This window comes from Cololabis saira, chromosome 3 (genome assembly GCF_033807715.1).
Source record: "Cololabis saira isolate AMF1-May2022 chromosome 3, fColSai1.1, whole genome shotgun sequence".
NCBI classification, from domain to species: Eukaryota; Metazoa; Chordata; class Actinopteri; order Beloniformes; family Belonidae; genus Cololabis; species Cololabis saira.
The window spans coordinates 30,645,724-30,663,855 of NC_084589.1; the positions used below are offsets into that span (position 1 = coordinate 30,645,724).

The following is an 18,132-nucleotide window of genomic DNA, read 5'->3' on the forward strand; positions in this document are numbered from 1 at the left end:
TTTAGCACATGCCATTTTCTCGCTTGTGGGCACTTACTTTTTTAGTATGGATCCTACACACTGCTGTAAAAAAAGAGGCTTCGAGTCAAACATGTATAACTTTTTTTTTTCTTTTTTCAGGAGCCAGTAAAGACGGTGGAGGAGACAGTGGCTCGTAAAGGGCCAGATGTGCCAAGGAACAGCGAACAGAAGATCATCACCACCACTGCTGATTTGACTTCCATATTACCCCCACCTCCACCTCCAATCCCCCCACGCCCAGCTTCACGTTCACCTCCGCTGCCACGTCGGCTCCCATCCTTCACAGAGTATTTCAGCATGCAGAGCGGCAACGGAGGAGGAGCATTTGGAATGAAGGCGTAAGATGGAGAGAAGGGAAGGACGGCGGTAGAACAGGGAACTTAAGAAGGCAACAGACGGAATGACAGGACGAGGTAAAAGCACAGTCGGTCGGTATAATTCAAAGTGTTGCTGTTAAAAGACAAAAAGGTCAGCCAAAAAAAGAAAAGGGAAGCAAAATTGAAAGGACTGAGAAGAGAAATCACCATAGAAGTGCTCATCTCTAAATGGTCCCTTTTCACCTGTGAACAGGAGTGACCAGAGCCGAGGAGCGAGGGGAAGTGGCTGAGACTCTAGTGCTGAGCTTGTAAAAAATAAAGAAGCAATAAATTTTTGATGTTGACCAGTAGAAGGCACGCGGCGTGGAAAATGACAAAGTGGATGTAGCCAGGGCGATAGATTGATAGCTGTGCACAATGTGGAAATGAACAAAATTCTTGAAATACTTTAATTCAAAGATTCATGAGGATTCGGTGGTGTGTCTGAAAGAGCTTGTAAATAGCTAAAACTGTTGAAATCTACTGTTCTATATAGTTTTAATTTCAACAGAGATTTATTTTCACGTTTTTCCACATTATTACACTCTAGCTGACCATAGAAAATCTCATGCCATTACATGGATCATAGTAATCTAAGAAAATACTTTTTTTTTTATGTTTGACACATTTTGATAAAGTATAGACATATTTACTCTATAGAGAGTCTGTTGGGTTAATTTATATTCTTATATGCCTTCATTGCAGCTGTTTCTTCTGGAGTGATATGCTGATGTTTAACTGTAAATTGTCACATTTACTGTGGGCACCTAGAAATACAGTACTCGTAAAACATGCATGTTTGTATTGTATTTCACGTCCAAAAAACTGATATATGTACTCCATGTGACCTTTCAATATTTGCTTATTGTGTGTATTGAAGTCCATGCCTTTATAAATACATACAATAGGCTGCAGAGTATTTTTGACTGCAGAATTTGTTGTTATTCCAGTCAAAACCATCTTGCACTGATTGAACTGCAAAATAAAGCTATTGTTATACAGTTGCTGGGTTTAGTTGACTTTTCACTGGAGTGCAGAATATGCCTGCTCAAAATTGTCATTTCTGTGTATGTGGACGTTGGTGAATGTACTGATGCAATACAGCACAAGGACAGGGGTGATTATCAAGTTACTCAAACACTGCAGTAGAGCTTTGTGAAATTTTCTTGGCTGCACATCACTGATTTAAGAGTAGATTTTTTTATTTTATTATTTTCATCTTCAACACAAGTAACTTAATCTTTACCCTTGTCTTGTATGTGATTTTTTTTTTATTAGTTGGCTTTTTGCACCCCAGTGTTTCTACAGTGCAGAGAGCTGAACAAGTATTTGCGTTTTTTTTATCCCCTCATGTGAGAAAGGAGGAGAAATTAAAAAAAAAGTTTCTCACAAATGAACTGAGAAAACAGCAACACAACTGTACATTTTGTCTGTCCTGCATGGAGCACTTTAATGTTCCTGATCTTAGTCTGTTTATCTGTAATGATGTCACCTTATAAGACTGTAAATACAAGCTGAAAATCTCATCCATTTTTCCTGACATTTTTAGGGAAAAATTCACACTTGTTTAAAAAAAAAAAACTGGAAAAAGGGAGAAGTGTGTGTGTGTACATACACACACACATATATATATATATATATATATATATATATATATATATATATATATATATATATATATATATAAATCAGTACACTGACAAATTCTGTGGTTTTATCTTGATGTAGACTAACTGTGCTACTTGGCTACCAGCCCACAGATTTTCCAGTGGAAGTCTTGCTGATGTTACTGGTGTTAGCTGATGTCGAGACTGTTGTGTTTTTAACTTGTGAGAGTGTAGTCAGAGGTGTAACTAGTCTGTGAAATGGAATGATACTTGAATTAGAGTATTAATTGTTATTTCTGATTTTGTGTCTGGTTCATAATTGGCATGTCTGCCGTTCCGTCCGCTGTTGCCGTGGCCTGACCGAGTAGACACCGAGTTGGCAGGCTTACTGGTACCTTTTATCTCTGCTTCAGCCCTGTGTAAACTGACGCTTAATTACAGGAATGACAAAAAGACTTGGGAAGAGAACTTGAAGGAGATTATGTATGCATGACAGACAACAGCACAGCTTTTAGGCTTTACAGAGCGATCCGGTTAAGAGCACATCACAAAAGCACTGTTCAGATGCATTTTAATGGTGTCAAATAATAATTCTAAATATGCTGTGTATATATACACTTTTTGCCAAAATAATAAAAAAAAGATATGGTTTTATTAAAGGTCTTGCCTTGGTCTGTGTGTGTCATTTGCTTCCTGTCAATTTGGGGGTAGTTGGGACACGGACATACGGTAAGTAAAAATGAGTACATCAAATGTATAAATCATATTTCAAATCCATTCTCAATTAAAGGAAAATACATAAGGGAAAATGTCCAGCCTTGTTGCATTCTTGATTTGGGAGGGATAATTGTTTCACTGTCAATGTCCTGGTCTTACTCTTGTACTCACACAGCTGCAAACAATTACTGAACAATTGTGTTTCTGACAGCGCTTTGAGAGTTTTTGTCCGACCAATGCAATAGTTTAAAAAGATATAACTGGCTGTTAGTGAAACTCTTACAGCCCAGTCTGCAGTGGCCAACACGCATCATTATCTGTGGAAGCGTTTTAACAGCAGAGCTGTTCACCAGCAGGCTCTGACAAGAGGCAAGAGAGGCACGACAGTCATTTATTGTACTGATGACGGCTCGTATCCATGTGAGTGTTGTTCTGAGCCAGCGTTGACATCCTCTACGCTTTGACATAAATAATAGATTGTGGTGAGCCAGATCAATAGTTTTTGATGGGACTACAATTTTTTGTTCCTCTCACCCAAATATGCTACAGGGCACAAAGGTATCAGATGCTGCGCCTTTCTTTTGGTTCATCCACTGCAATAACTAACTGAGTAGTATATTGAATGTATCCGTTTATTTATTTTGCCTAGAACTAAATACGCTGCTCAAAAAATAAATAGAGGGAGCATAAAGAAACTGCCCAGATCTGAGTTAATGAAATATTCTTATTCATTACTTTGTTCTTCACTTAGTTGAAGGTGCTGACAACAAAAATTATCAGTGGAAATCAAATTTAGCAACCCATGGTGGTCAGGATTTGGAGTCACACTCAAAATTAAAGTGGAATAAGACCTTACAGGCTGATCTAACTGTGATGCAATGTCCTTAAAACACATCAAAATGAGGCTCAGTAGTGCGTGTGGCCTCCATGAGCCTGTATGAGCTCCCTACAACGCCTGGGCGTGCTCCTGGTGAGATGGTGGATGGTCCCCTGAGGGATCTCCTCCCTGACCCGGACTAAAGCATCCGCCAGCTCCTGGACAGTCTGTGGTGCCAACGTTGGTGGACGGAGCGAGACATGATGTCCCAGATGTGCTCAGTTGGATTCAGGTCTGGGGAAGAGGCGGGCCCGTCCATGGCATCAATGCCTTCGTCCAGCAGTAACTGCTGACACACTCCAGCCACATGAGGAGGAACCCAGGGCCAACCGCATTAGCATATGGTCTCACAAGGGGTCTGAGGATCTCATCTCAGTTCCTAATGGCAGTCAGTAGGGGTGGGCAAAAATATCGATATGGCAATATATCGCGATACTTTTCCAGCCGATTCAATATCGATATTCAAAATTCAGAATATCGTTTTTTTTTTTATCCCCGATCTTTTTCCCATTATATCACCCAGTGCTCCTACCTAAGTGACAGTCCTGGGCATTGCCACTCTCTACCAACCCTGGGAGGGCCCTGCACTGAGCTCAGGTTTTATTTCACGTTTTATTTCATTTTATAATTTATTTTTTATATAACACAATTGCCTGTCCTTAAAAAATGAAAAATAATGGACAGAGGTTTATTTATTTATGGATTTATATCTATACTGACTGATCACTGTGCCTGTCCTTGGTTTTAGTTCCATCTTTCTTGTGTTTATTATCATTTGCCACATAATTAAAGCAACCTCATACTAAATTTAATGTTAATTTCATATGATGTAAATAATATGAAAAACATATACAAATATGTTGTAACTTTAGCTTGTATAGTTATAATAAAACATTGTTTTGACTCAGTTTGTCCCATGAATTGTCACTATAATCTGATGAACGTGCAACTCGGATTTTAAGATCCATCACTATCATCTGATGTACATATATACAACTTGGATTTTAAGATGTGTAATGCATTTTTACATTTTTCGGTGAACTATGTAGAATATAATAATCAGGATATCGCATAATCGGGATATCGCAATGTGTATCGTATCGTGGCTCATGTATCGTGATGCGTATCGTATCGTGAGGTCCTTCCCAATACCCACCCCTAGCAGTCAGGCTACCTCCGGCAAGCACATGGAGGGCTGTGCGTCCCCCCAAAGAAATGCAACCCCACCCCATTCCTGATCCAATGCCAAACTGGTCGTGCTGGAGGATGTTGCAGGCAGCAGAACGTTCTCCCCAGCGTCTCCAGACTCTTTTCACGTCTGTCACATCCTGCACATTTGTGGCCTGCTTGAGGTCATTTTCCGGGCTCTGGCAGTGCTCCTCCTGTTCCTCCTCGCACAAAGGCGGAGGTAGCGGTCCTGCTGTTGGGTTGTTGCCCTCCTACGGCCTCCTCCACCTCTCCCGGTGGCGCCTCCAGGCTCTGGAAACTGGCCTGACAGACACAGCAAACCTTTCCACAGCTCGCACTGATGTCCCATCCTGGATGAGCTGAGCCACTTGTCTCACGCCACCACGAGAGTGAAATCAGCGCCAGCATTCATCAATAGCCAAAACATCAACCAGAAAGCACAGATAGTGAGACGCGGCCTGTGGTTAACACCTGCAAAATCTTGCCAATAATAATTATTATAATTTCCGCCTCTGTTCTAATCCATTTGCACCACGGCATGTGAAATTGATTGTCAATCAGTTTTGCTTCCTAAGTGGACAGTTTGATTTCACAGAAGTGTGATCGACTTGGAGTTACATTGTGTTGTTTAAGTGTTCCCTTTATTTTTTGAGAAGTGTAATTCTGCCTTTTTTTTTTTTAAATAACCCAATTAGTTTTGTTTTTGTGTTGCTTCTATCCAGGATTTGTGGAGATGTGTTCTTCATCAAACAAGCATACATTTTCACCGGCTTTGAGTCGAAAGATGACATCAAAGGTACGCTGTCATCAGAGGGTTTTTGGGTTTGAGCCATTTTTTTCAGGTTTTGTACCAAATTGGGTTTTGGAAAATTGTCTTGTGCGTGAACCAACACAGAACCTGCTCCAAGCTAGTGGAAACTGGGTCCCAGGGACTCTAAAGTATGATGCTGGATCACTCCCTGAACCTTTCATACATTGACACTCAGTTGCAGTTTCATCAAAGACTAGGGGGAAGGAACTAAGAAATCATGTATGGGATAAAAAATTTCAAAATGAATTAAAAAGGTTTAAACTAAAATTAAAGGAGCTTGAGGCCGGATTGTGGCAGGATTTATGAAAAAAATCCGTATACATTTTAAGTTTTCTAGTAATAATGTCAGATGAAGCGTTCCAAACCCAAAAGAATGAGCCCTCTAGTGTATCTCTCCTTTGCCTTGAACAGGCTGTGTGCTGCAAAATGTGCTGCAATTCGGTCCCGAATTTCCCGCGCTGGGCTGCGGATGTGACGTCACATGACGCTGCATGTGCGTCTCCCCGTTCTCCCGTGCCGGCTTCACTGTTGGCTGCAGTACCCCCAACGGCCGTTGTGGTGAATGGTGGCGCTAGAGAGTCATTTCTCAAAAGGAGCCTCAAGCTCCTTTAAGTATAAGCCACAGAAAGCAATAACTCAACCCAGTGCTTTAGAGTGGGGGAGTTTTCATCAACACAAAATTGTAGTTTGTCCATCTGGACTAAAATTAAAAGAAAATCTGAAGCAAAAGAAGTGCTTCAAATATCCATTGAGCTGTTGTGTGTGTCCCCTGACTCCTCGGACACAGGGACAGTAAGAAACATTTTATTAACCCTATAAATGTCCTTGAAGTGTCCTGAAAACATGATTGTACTGGTATGTGGGAGTCAGGTCTTGCAGGTCTGGCAACATTCCCTGACCCTCAGAGCGCTGACTGTTACTCGGAGATTATCCAGCTGAATTTCTTGTTACGACTTTGTATTAACGGTTTCCACAGTGGTTGCAAAGGACCTGGCAGGCCCAGACCCTAATACTTCCTCTGCCATGCCCCAAGTCTGGATAAACGCATCAGCGTGAGGTTTTTATACACCAGTTCTTTGCAAACCTGCAATATATGTAAGGTTTTTCTTCTACTGACTTCAGCTGATTTTTGAAGATTCACAGCGATATTTGCGGAGTTCAGGAAGAAATTTGCTTTATTGTGAACGGGTTATTCAGTTTGGCTTTATTCATGTAGTGCCAAATCAGAGAGCACTATACTCTTATGTCCTGTTGAAGTATTTGAGATCGAGTCTCGGCTGGTAACTGAATTTCTCATAAAAGAAAGGGACACGTCTGCAACCCACACTCAAGTCCTTAAGTGGGAAATAGTCATTAGCACAGAGGAATGTCCTTGAAAGACATGAAAAGTACAACTCTGTTATTTGTTCTGCATCTGTGTGTAAATATTAGATCCGATTTTGATTAACGGAGAACTTTTTCCTTGCAGAAGAATAAACTACTGGGTTTCAAAAATGATTGGAAAGTAAGAATAAGGTGTGTTTTTGCTGCTGCAGCTTCAATCGTCTGTCTCATCAAACCACCAGATTTACCTTCACAAGAAAAGCAATTCAGGTGGAGTATATATCTATATACACAGTGGGGCAAAAAAGTATTTAGTCAGACACCGGTTTTGCAAGTTCTCCCACTTAAAAAGATAAGACGCCCAAAAGTTTGGACACACATTCTCATTCAAACAAAAAGGTAAGTGTGTCCAAACTTTTGATCTGTACTGTATATTTTATAATAAAAAAAAAAAAAAAAAATCCAGAAAATCACTCGTCTGATTTTTAAAGAATGTATTTGCAAATTATAGTGGAAAATAAGTATTTGGTCAATAACAAAGGTTAATGTCAATACTTTGTTATATACCCTTTGTTGGCAATGACAGAGGTCAAACATTTTCTGTAAGTCTTCACAAGGTTTACACACTCTGTTGCTGGTATTTTGGCCCATTCCTCCATGCAGATCTCCTCTAGAGCAGTGATGTTTTGGGGCTGTTGCTGGGAAACACGGGCTTTCAACTCCCTCCAAAGATTTTCTATGGGGTTGAGATCTGGAGACTGGCTAGGCCACTCCAGGCCCTTAAAATGTTTCTTATTAAGTCACTCCTTCGTTGCCCGGGTGATGTGTTTACTATACTATACTACTGTCATTTAGCAGACGCTTTTATCCAAAGCGACTTACATCTGAGAGAACACAAGCACAACAATCACATAGGAGGTTACAGCTGGATAAGTGCTGGTCAGACTGCTGAGAGTCCAGTTGGACACAGGTGCTTCCATGCCAGTGCTAAAATATCTTTTTTTCTTTTGTTTGGGATCATTGTCATGCTGAAAGACCCAGCTACGTTTCATCTTCAATGCCCTTGCTGATGGAAGGTTTTCACTCAGAATCTCACGATACATGGCCCCATTCATTCTTTCCCTTACACTCACCGTTCTTGTGATCATTTTTACCCCTTGGGGTGAGATCTTGTGTGGAGCCCCAGATCGAGGGAGATTATCAGTGGTCTTGTATGTCTTCCATTTTTTAATAATTGCTCCCATAGTTGATTTCTTCACACCAAGCTGCTTACCTATTGCAGATTCAGTCTTCCCAGCCTGGTGCAGCTCTACAATTTTGTTTCTCACGTCCTTTGACAGCTCTTTGGTCTTGGCCATAGTGGAGTTTGGAGTGTAACTGTTTGAGGTTGTGGACAGGTGTCTTTTATACTGATAACCAGTTAAAACAGGTGCCATTAATACAGGTAACGAGTGGAGGACAGAGGAGCCTCTTCAAGAAGAAGTTACAGGTCTGTGAAAGCCAGAAATCTTGCTTGTTTGTAGGTGACCAAATACTTTCTTTATCCAGGAATTTACCAATTAATTCAGTAAAACTTCTACAATGAAAATACAATGACGAAAATTACAGGCTTCTTTCATCTTTTTAAGTGGGAGAACTTGCACAATTGGTGGCTGACCAAATACTTTTTTTCACTGTGTGTGTGTATGTGTGTGTGTGTGTGTGTGTATATATATATATATATATTTTTTTTTTTAATATATATTTTTTTTACATATCTGTGTCTGTGTGAGCCAATCCTCCAGTGTTTTGATTAATATTTAAGGAAATAATATGAATCTGTTACCTTCGTTTGAAGATATAACATTTATTAACATACAATCAGTTCAATGTTGTCTTTAACAGAACTGTCCTTAGCTTCAGATGACACTTGAGCTTTTTCAAATGATGGGTTGGTGAAAAAAATGCATCAGTCTCTTCAAGCCACAAGCTGCAGCATCACAAGTCTCCCAACATCACAATCATGCTTTTGCAGCGAACGCTTGCGCCCTTTCTTCTCTGTAGCCTTTGAGCAGCTGGTTGATGAGAGTCAGTTCATTCTCCTTTCTCACAGGATAGAGAGGTGGGAAAGGGTTGCCTTTGTACTCCAGGACAGCCATCTTGGCTCTATCCAGGTTCTCTCTGCTGGGAAGGCGTGCCATCCGTGTGTAACCTTTAGAATGTTCCTCAAACCGAGGAGCGAGGACCTTAAAGAGCTTTGGGACCAGGTCCTTTTCCTGGAGGACAAAGGGAAACATAACCTACACGTCACATAGATTGTTTGTGTTACACAGCTTGTAACTTTATGAGAATAGCTGCAGAAACCTACCGTCAGCCAAAAACTGGCCATTTTCATCGCCTTGTCATCGGTGTCTCCCTTTTTGGCATAATCAATCAGCTGAAATGATGAAGCAAGAAAACACCAACAGTCAGATCAAATTCAAGTCAAACAGAATTTAAACTGGGTAACTTATCTTCATGTAAAAATAATGAGTAGGAGCATTATAAAACTTTCATGTACTATTGTGGCTTTTACACTTAGTCCAGGAGAAATGGAGCATACAGGAGGATCTGCAGGAACATCTTTCTTAAGGGTCTAGTGCACTTATTAAACAAGCATTTATCTGTTTGAATAATCTGATGTAAATGTACAACATATGCAGCACATTTTGGTTTCAGTCTTGTAGATATTAGGGGTGGGCAAAAATATTGATACGGCAATATATCGCGATACATAGTCTCCCGATACGATATCGATATTCAATGTATGTATCGCGATATATTGCCGTAGCAATATTTTTGCCCACCCCTAGCTGCACTTTATTTTGTGATTTCAGTGTGGGTGAGACACTGCATTTTATTTTTGTCATTTTAAGTCAGGGGCAAGTAGCTGTACTGTATTTTTGTGATTTCAATTTCAGTGTGGGTGAGACACTGCATTTTATTTTGAGTATTTTGTATCTAAGAATAATGCACACACTGCACTTTTCATTGTGTTTCAGTGTGTTTTTTCATGCAAATATGTTGCATAATTAAAATGGAAAGTTTGAATTACATTGTTTTGACTCAGTCTGTCCAATGCATTATCACTATCATCTGATGTACATATATACAACTTGGATTTTAAGATGTGTAATGCATTTTTAAATTTTTCGGTGAACTATGTAGAATATCGCGATATATCGGGATATATCGCATAATCGGGATATCGCAATTTGTATCGTATCGTGGCTCAAGTATCGTGATGCGTATCGTATCGTGAGGTCCTTCCCAATACCCAGCCCTAGTAGATATATGTATATGTTTTTCCCCTTAGCATCAGCATGTAACTACATAGATTAGTCTTCACTAAGAGAGTATTGAACAATTTAAGTGAAAATGAATAACTGGGGGCATGTCTGTCAGTCCCATTTGATAGATCTGGTGCCTTGTACCAACACACAGTTTGAAAGGATACCAAAGCTTCTCTTCTGTATTTCAAGCGTCCAAAGACATAAGCACTGCTGAATGATTTAAAGTACTGTTAATCTAGTCATTGATCCAAGATGAGTCATAATTGGCAAATTAGACTCGTCAATATGAATGAGATCCAGAGTTCCCTTTTGGAGATGTGAGAACTTAAACAATTCTTCTCTACCAGGGTCATGGCCAGACTTGTACAGGCCTTGATGACAAGAATCAGCAGTGCTAAAGCAGGGAAACATTTAAAAACACAGGGCAGGAGGTCCTTAGTACCAAGATTGGGATACACTTCTGTAAATGCTCAGGATGTCAGGCCTGATCTTGCTTCCATCAAACGCTGTAAAATCTCCGGGGATACAGCCAGAGCTTGGTCTTAACTAATCCAAACGTGTGCGGAGGAAGCTGATAATCTCTAGAAAGCCTGGATGTCTGGAAGGTTTTCTAGGGAGAAAAAGAGGCTGGCTTTTTCTACCAAAGGAGACTTTAACAAGTAGTAATAGAAATATCTTGTTCTTTGGATTGGATTATTTTTTCTCTAAGGGAAAAAGGCAGTAATATATGATCTTAAACTAAACTTAACTAAACATGAAAGCAAAAAAGATCTGAAAGTCTGAAAACTCTCTAAATACCAACAGTATTTCATAATCAGAAAGAAGTTTCTTGTAGTTGAACACACATATAAGTAGTTGAACACACATAAGGAATTTGTTGTGGTGATTGGTGCAATACAAAAGAGCAAATAATATTCAAAGAAAAAATGTACAACAAGTTGGTTCTAAAGTGCCGGAGTAATGAGTCTGTAGGGAGAAAAAAAAACCCTCTTCCAGACCTTACTTTTAAATTTTCAAATGATAATTTAAATTTGTTAACCCTAATCTTCACTTAACGTCCGCCAATTCTTTTCCAGTAACATTTCAGGAGTATATAAAGAAATACAAAGAAATAGTTTGTTTGAAGTATAAAAGTGAAGACTGGGTTTAAAGATCACCAGCTGTGTGTTCTGCTAATTTGTCATGCTGTCTTTGTATGATTACTGGGTATATACTTGGATTTACGTATTATATTTATATCACAGTTATATGTTTACTCAAGCCTACTCTTAAATTAAATACTTACCTGCTGTACTCTACTGCCCTTATTTTTAACAGCTTGTGCTTTTTTATTATTTTACTTTTTTTTCTTATCATTTTATTTATTATTTTACCTCCTTTTCTCATAATTTTATTTACTGTACAATTATGTCTTGCTGCTTTTAATGTCGATGTAAAGCACCTTGAATCACCTTGTGCTATATAAATAAACTTGCCTTGCCTTATATTATATCGATATCATAGTTATATTATATTTACGATAGAGCTTATATCTTGTATTAAACAGGTTATTTTTGTAAAAATGATATATATTTATACAAATTAGTGTATAGTATAAAAGATAATACAGACATATAATTTATGTTTAGTTGTGGAAAGGGGGTGGGATTAAATCAGTTTGTTTCCTCCCATTCCTTTTCGAACATGTAACTGAAATATGTGTTTTGATGTTGTTGTTTTTTTCTTTATGTGGTGGGATGCCCACCTGTATTTGTTTTCTTGTTTTTTTATACATGTTCGAAATAAACAAAAACGAACGAAGGAAAGTATATTAGATCTAACTTTGAAACATATTGTTTCATGTGTGTGCTCCCTGCAGCATCCATGCAGGGACGGCTGTGTGTGACCCCGGCGGGGCTCGGCACCTTCTCGGCGTAGAAGTGGACCTCGTCGGCTAATTTCGGTTAACGTCGGTTAATTTCTCAACTCATACTACCACTTGTTGATTATGCAGATATTGTTTATCAAAATACTCCAGATACCCATCTTAAACCTCTGACTGTATTATTTAATTCATTATGTAGATTTGTGTTACGTTGTCCTTTCAGAACACATCATTGTTTTATGTTTGATTCATTGAACTGCAACCCAAATCTAGACGGCAGTTTCACTGGCTTCACTTCCTTTTTAAATGCGTTTATTTTCACTGTCCTCCATATTTAAAAGAACTCATGATTCCATATAACTCTCCATACTCACTCAGACATATGAATTTGCCTTTTTTCTTTGTTCCTAGAATTTTAAAATAGGTTGGGAAAAGATCATTTTATTTTAAAGCTCCATCAGATTGGAATAATCTTCCCCTCTTTTTGCATTCTCAATTCAATTCAATTCAATTTTATTTATATAGCGTCTAATACAACAGATGTTGTCTCTAGACGCTTTCCAGAGATCCAGAACATGAACATAAACCCCCGAGCAATTATTACATAAACAATGGCAGGTAAAAACTCCCATAGTGGGAGAAAAGTCTTAAGCCAAACAGTGGCAGGAAAAACTCCCCTTTAGGAGGAAGAAACCTTGAGCAGGACCAGGCTCATAACGGGGGACCCTCCTGCCGAAGGCCAGACTGGGGGAGTCAGGGACGTCAGCGTCTTATTACCTCTTTTTTTAAGCATTATATTCTCATTTTAAAACAAATTGCCTATGTTTTTAATTTATTTATTTATTTATTTTTTCGTTTCTTTCTGTTATGTTATATTTATCTCATTGTTTCGGTTATTTAATTAGCCTACTTTGTAACTAGACTTATGTGGGTGGGGGTTGTGTGTGGGAGGATGAGCAAGATGTCTGTGTTTGTTTTATGTCAAGTATGTCTGTACTGTAATGTAATATATTGTAATGTATGTTTTATGGGACCCCCTTGAAAATGAGATGTTACATCTCAAGGGGCTATCCTTTAATACATTCTAAATTCTAAACATGTTGTTTCATGTTAGGGATACCTAGATCATACGAATAATTTGTTTTTAAATTCTTATTTGCTCAAGTTTCCAGATTTGGTGAAATTCAAAACAGCGCAGACCATGTTTAAAGCCTGGAATAATAGTTTACCTGGAAAAATCCAAACGTTATTTAGGAAAAGAGATGATATTCATGATTTACGGAATAAACGCACTTTTAAACAGACAATGGCTCATACTACATTGAAAAAGATGTGCATTTCAGTGTATGGTATAACACTCTGGAACAATCTTGATGAAAGTGTGAAGGTCTGCAAGAACATCAGGCTATTCAAACGCTGCTATAAGCAGATTCTACTGAACTACCAACATTTGATGTTATAATGACCATGATTTTTTATTTTATTTTTTTTCATTGACTTTTTTTCTTCTCTACTGTGCTTGATGCCTTGATTCGTTTTAGCTACTTTTATTATTGACTCACTTGTCTTAATTACTTTTATATGTCAAGAAGAAGGGTATATACTGTATATATGTATTATTGTTGTTGTTATTATTATTATTATTATTGCTATTATTATTCTTTTATATATCGGATATTCTTATATTGCAAGAAGGGGCCGGACTAGATAAGCATTTGCTTCTTCCTGTCCCTTCTTGAACAAAACTGGTTTTTTAATAGTTTTGTTCAAGATGAATAAAGATCAAATCAAATCAAATTGTGTGTGATCCAGCAGCATCCATGTATACGGCTGTGTGTGTGTGTGTGTGTGTGTGTGTGTGTGTGTGTGTGTGTGTGTGTGTGTGTGTGTGTGTGTGTGTGTGTGTGTGTGTGTGTGTGTGTGTGACCCCGGCGGGGCTCGGCACCTTCTCGGCGTAGAATTGGACCTCGTCGGCCCGGCCCACCGTGGTCTCGATCCTCTCGTGCCGGACCAGTCCCGTCAGCAGGTTCCGCAGCATGTGGATCCTGGACTCCGGGCCCAGGCCCATCCTGCGGGCCATCCGCCCATGCGAGATCCACGCTTGCAGCGTCAGGCGCATCTTGTCGCCTACAACAGTCCGCAATAACGCGACACAAACCTCAGACCGTTAACCTTTATGTGTACAGTTTACCTACACGACGTTTAACGAAAAAACAAAAAAAACGGAGCATTCATCAGCAGATAAAAACAATGGTCGGTTATGTCAATGAGAAATTTCCTGCCGTGTTTGACATTGAGGGTGCGTCATCAAATGTGTCCGACTGTCTCTTTGGTACAAGAAAGTAGTTCCGCAGAATAAACGGTGACTACACTTTGTTGGAGGTCTCTTTTTATGCTGGATGTTTCTCCGTGAAGTAAATTTGCATATTAAATAAAACTAACAATGAAATATGCACGGTTCGATTCCAAGATATTTGTCATCCCCTGTTGTGACTGTTTTAGGTATGAGCATTTAGGTGTTAGGCAGAAAAATGCGTTCACGCCTAATGTCTAATTGTGTCTAAAAGCTATAATATTACCCTATAACGACATTATAAAAACATTTCTAAGTATCTGTGACCAGGTGGAAGATTTCCATTGGCCAGGTGTTTGAGGCAGGACATAAATACCTGTGACACCAGCAGCAGCAGCAGCGTTGTGTCACTGTTGTCGGCCGTGCAGTTTCACTGACGGGGTAGTTGCTGGTATGCATGAGCCGGTGTAGAGCAGGTACTACTTTTTAATGTGAAGGGTTTTGTTTTGTTGTTAAGCTGTTTTCCTTGTTTCAGTGTGGTATTTTTGACACCGATTCAGAGCTGATGCTTCTATATGTTTTGGTTAAACAGTAAGAAGCCAGACAGAGGTCCTGTTGCCCAGTGTGAAGTGTGTCTGTAAAGTAGTCAACCGTACTGAGGCGAGTGTGCACCAGGCCAGTGGTGTATTTATGTATATGCATCCCTGGCAAACAGTATATATTTAAGTGGGTCTTTGTGTCTGCAGGAGTTGTGGAGCAAGTAGCCTGCTCCAGTCCACTGTGTCTATTCAGACCGAGCTTGAGCACCTTTTTGATATCACTGTGATTTTTGTATACTGAAGCTAGTGAGTCTGGGAACCTCAAAGCACTATTGCACTTTGGAGATCTGGGGCCTCATGTACAAAGGGTGCGTACGCACAAAAACGTGGCGTACGCCCTTTTCCACGCAAACGTTCAGATGTATCAAGAGTGAAATTACCGTGGAAATGTGCGGTGCCCAACACCAACTTCATGGCTGGCGTACGCACGTTTCCACAGCTATTGGTCCGTTGGCGACACTTAGAGGTGATGCTGGGAAACCGTTAATAATGTGAAAACAATTAGCCCTCAGAGTGATGTGCACATCAGAGACACACTGATGAACAATTAACACATTCACCTGTTTAAACGGCCAACATTAAAGCGCAATTTGCAGCGAGAGCCGGTCTTCCTAATCAGAGCTCCATCACTGGATGAATATGTGTACGTTAACAGGAAGCATTTTCATTCCATTAATGTACAGATTATATGTGATGCGCAAATGCAATTAACAAACATTGTGGCGAGGTGGCCTGGTTCAATGCACGATTCATTCATTCTAACTAACAGCATGGTTGGGAACAGACTACAAGCTGGCACCGTGCGCGATGGGTGGCTTCTTGGTGAGTAAATAATTCATCCGTTTAATTGTCCTAATATTAATCCCCCAGATGCGCATTGAGCATGTGCACCCCTAAATATCATCCTGTCTTCACGGCATCATTACTAGTCAGTGGTTCAAGTTTGTGACTTGCTGTGTTTTGCTGGTTAAACTACAGCTTCAGAGCTTTCTAACAAGCCCCTGATTGTCTCTGTGTGTAAAGTACTTATGTCAATAAACACATGCGTAAAATTTGAGACACATGCGTAAAGTTTGAAATGACTATCAGCCTCACCTTTTCCCCGGCGCACTTCGCTTCGTTAATTTACAGCAATAGTGTGTGATCCATGTAAGTGGTGTATAAAATTAACAAATGGAAACTGTACATACATTTTGCACATAATTTACCTACTTCCTCCGCTTCACCTCCACCTTAATGTCTGAGCACTTTTTTTTTTGTTCTGTGTGTGTCCACTGCTCTGACCCCACAGCATTGACCGCCTCACACACACGGTCCCACTCACTCCTCTTGCGTTTACTAGTTATGCCCGAGGACAGCGTGCCAAAAAGGACTCTCTTCCTCGCCTCTACCTCACTGAGGAGCGTCTCCACCTCACATTCAGTGAAATTCTTTTTCTTTCCAGTCTTACTCATCGTTTGTTTTGTCTTATCTGATCGCGCAGAAAGGGGAATCTCACCTGCAGGGCCTATTTAAATAAATTTGCATATTTAAATGGGGGCGTGGACAGGGAGGAGTCTGGTACTCCTACATGTGCGCTCAATTCCACGTTGATTGGGATGTACAAAGGAAATGTGCTTGGATTCATGCCTACGCATACATCTGGATTTTTTTGTGCGTAGGACGTTTTCTGGATTTAAGCGTACGCCATGTTTCAGAAGGAAATCCATGCAAGTCTTCGTACATGAGGCCCCTGGTCATTAGTGGTATCTAAATACCTAGTTTGTCTCCTTTCATTTTGTTTTGTAGCAAAATGTTTTTCTTTTTTGTATTCCCTGAAATCCTCTTTTTTTTTTTTTTTTTTTTTTCTCTGTCATGATTCTGACTTTATAATAAAATAATTATTTTTTATATTTAACTCAGTTGACTGACTGCTTCTTACTGTTGGTGATCTTGTCACGAGGTTAGATATCTATGATTTTCTAAAGGATTCTCATTCTTACAGCCTCTAGCAGCAGAGAAAAGGCCTTATCTCATGACAGTAGGATCACTTTTTAAGATTTGTTGTGGACCCCCTCTGAGAATTGACTTTTTCGTTTTCTCCAAATGTGAAACCTCTTTAAAACTCTACCTTATCTGCAAGAAGGGGAGATGCATGGTTTTTAAGTTAGGAATTTATATTTTCTATTGGACAAAAACAGAAAGGAACAGGACACTGATACTATGCAAATAATGTTTGTTTGGTAATTTTCCAATGTTTTGGGAGTTTAATACAATAAGTTTGTTACATGTTATAACCTGTGTATACCCCTATTTAGAGCAGTTGAATCCAAAGTCATTAACTGCTTTAATTCAACTTTTAAACTGTAGCATTTCAGCTTAGAAATGTTTTATAAAGTCAGGAGAAAACAGTGAAATAAAAAAAAGAAAAAGGCCTTAAACAGTGACTGATAAAACAACATATGATTCAGATTATTTTAGATGAGGTAGGAACAAAATTGACAAAGTAAAACGCTTTAACCAAGGGAAAAAAAGTCCATCCATCCATCGTACGCCGCTTTTCCGTTCACAGGTCGCGGGGGCAGCAGCCTCAACAGGTATGCCCAGACTTCCTTCACCCCAGACACTTCCTCCAGCTCTTCCGAGGCGTTCCCAGGCCAGCCGAGAGACATAGTCTCTCCAGCATGTCCTGGGTCTTCCCCGGGGTCTCCTCCCGGAGGGACATGCCTGGAACACCTCCCTAGGGAGGCGTCCAGGAGGCATACGATACAGATGCCCAAGCCACCTCAGCTGACTCCTCTCTATAGCCCCTTTCACACAGAGATTCCGCAATATTGGTGTAAAGAAGTCCTGCCAATACGCCGCCTTTGTTGGTTCACACAGAACCATACAACGCCGGCATAACGCCGCTCCCGTCTGTAAATTCACACAGCATGCGGGCGTTCCGCAATCAGAGGCGTGACGACAGCGTCAGCGCTGGCCCCGGCTGGCCCCGGCATGCCGGCTGTGTCATTCACACAGACCCCGTTTCGTCTCTGTGACGGCTCTGTGACTACCTCCGCTGCCGGCTTATTGGTGGGGCCACTTGGCCCCCCCATTCCACCTCCGTGACTTTCACACAGAACAGCGAGGCGGCTTAAAGGCGCAACGTTCCCGCCTCGAACTGGCTGTGTGAAAGGGGCTAAT

The 18,132-nt window shown here is 40.1% G+C and overlaps 2 protein-coding genes across 2 annotated transcripts in view; one reads left to right on the forward strand and one right to left on the reverse strand.

Annotated features, from left to right (window-relative positions):
- The window catches only part of tmem145 (transmembrane protein 145), a 71,963-nt gene extending 69,897 nt beyond the window's left edge, over positions 1-2,066 (forward strand). Inside the window, exon 15 of the mRNA XM_061717201.1 lies at positions 121-2,066. Coding sequence (XP_061573185.1) covers positions 121-363 — 243 coding nt within the window. The 3' untranslated portion in view covers positions 364-2,066. The remainder of the gene's footprint in view (positions 1-120) is intronic.
- A 6,660-nt stretch (positions 2,067-8,726) lies between these two features.
- mrpl17 (mitochondrial ribosomal protein L17) lies at positions 8,727-14,385 on the reverse strand. Its single transcript, XM_061717216.1, has 3 exons — positions 14,021-14,385; positions 9,248-9,316; positions 8,727-9,155 (listed from the first exon to the last, which is right to left on the reverse strand). The coding sequence occupies exons 1-3, from the start codon at positions 14,192-14,194 to the stop codon at positions 8,901-8,903; spliced, it is 498 nt and encodes a 165-aa protein (XP_061573200.1). The 5' UTR covers positions 14,195-14,385; the 3' UTR covers positions 8,727-8,900.
- Positions 14,386-18,132: the final 3,747 nt, after the last annotated feature.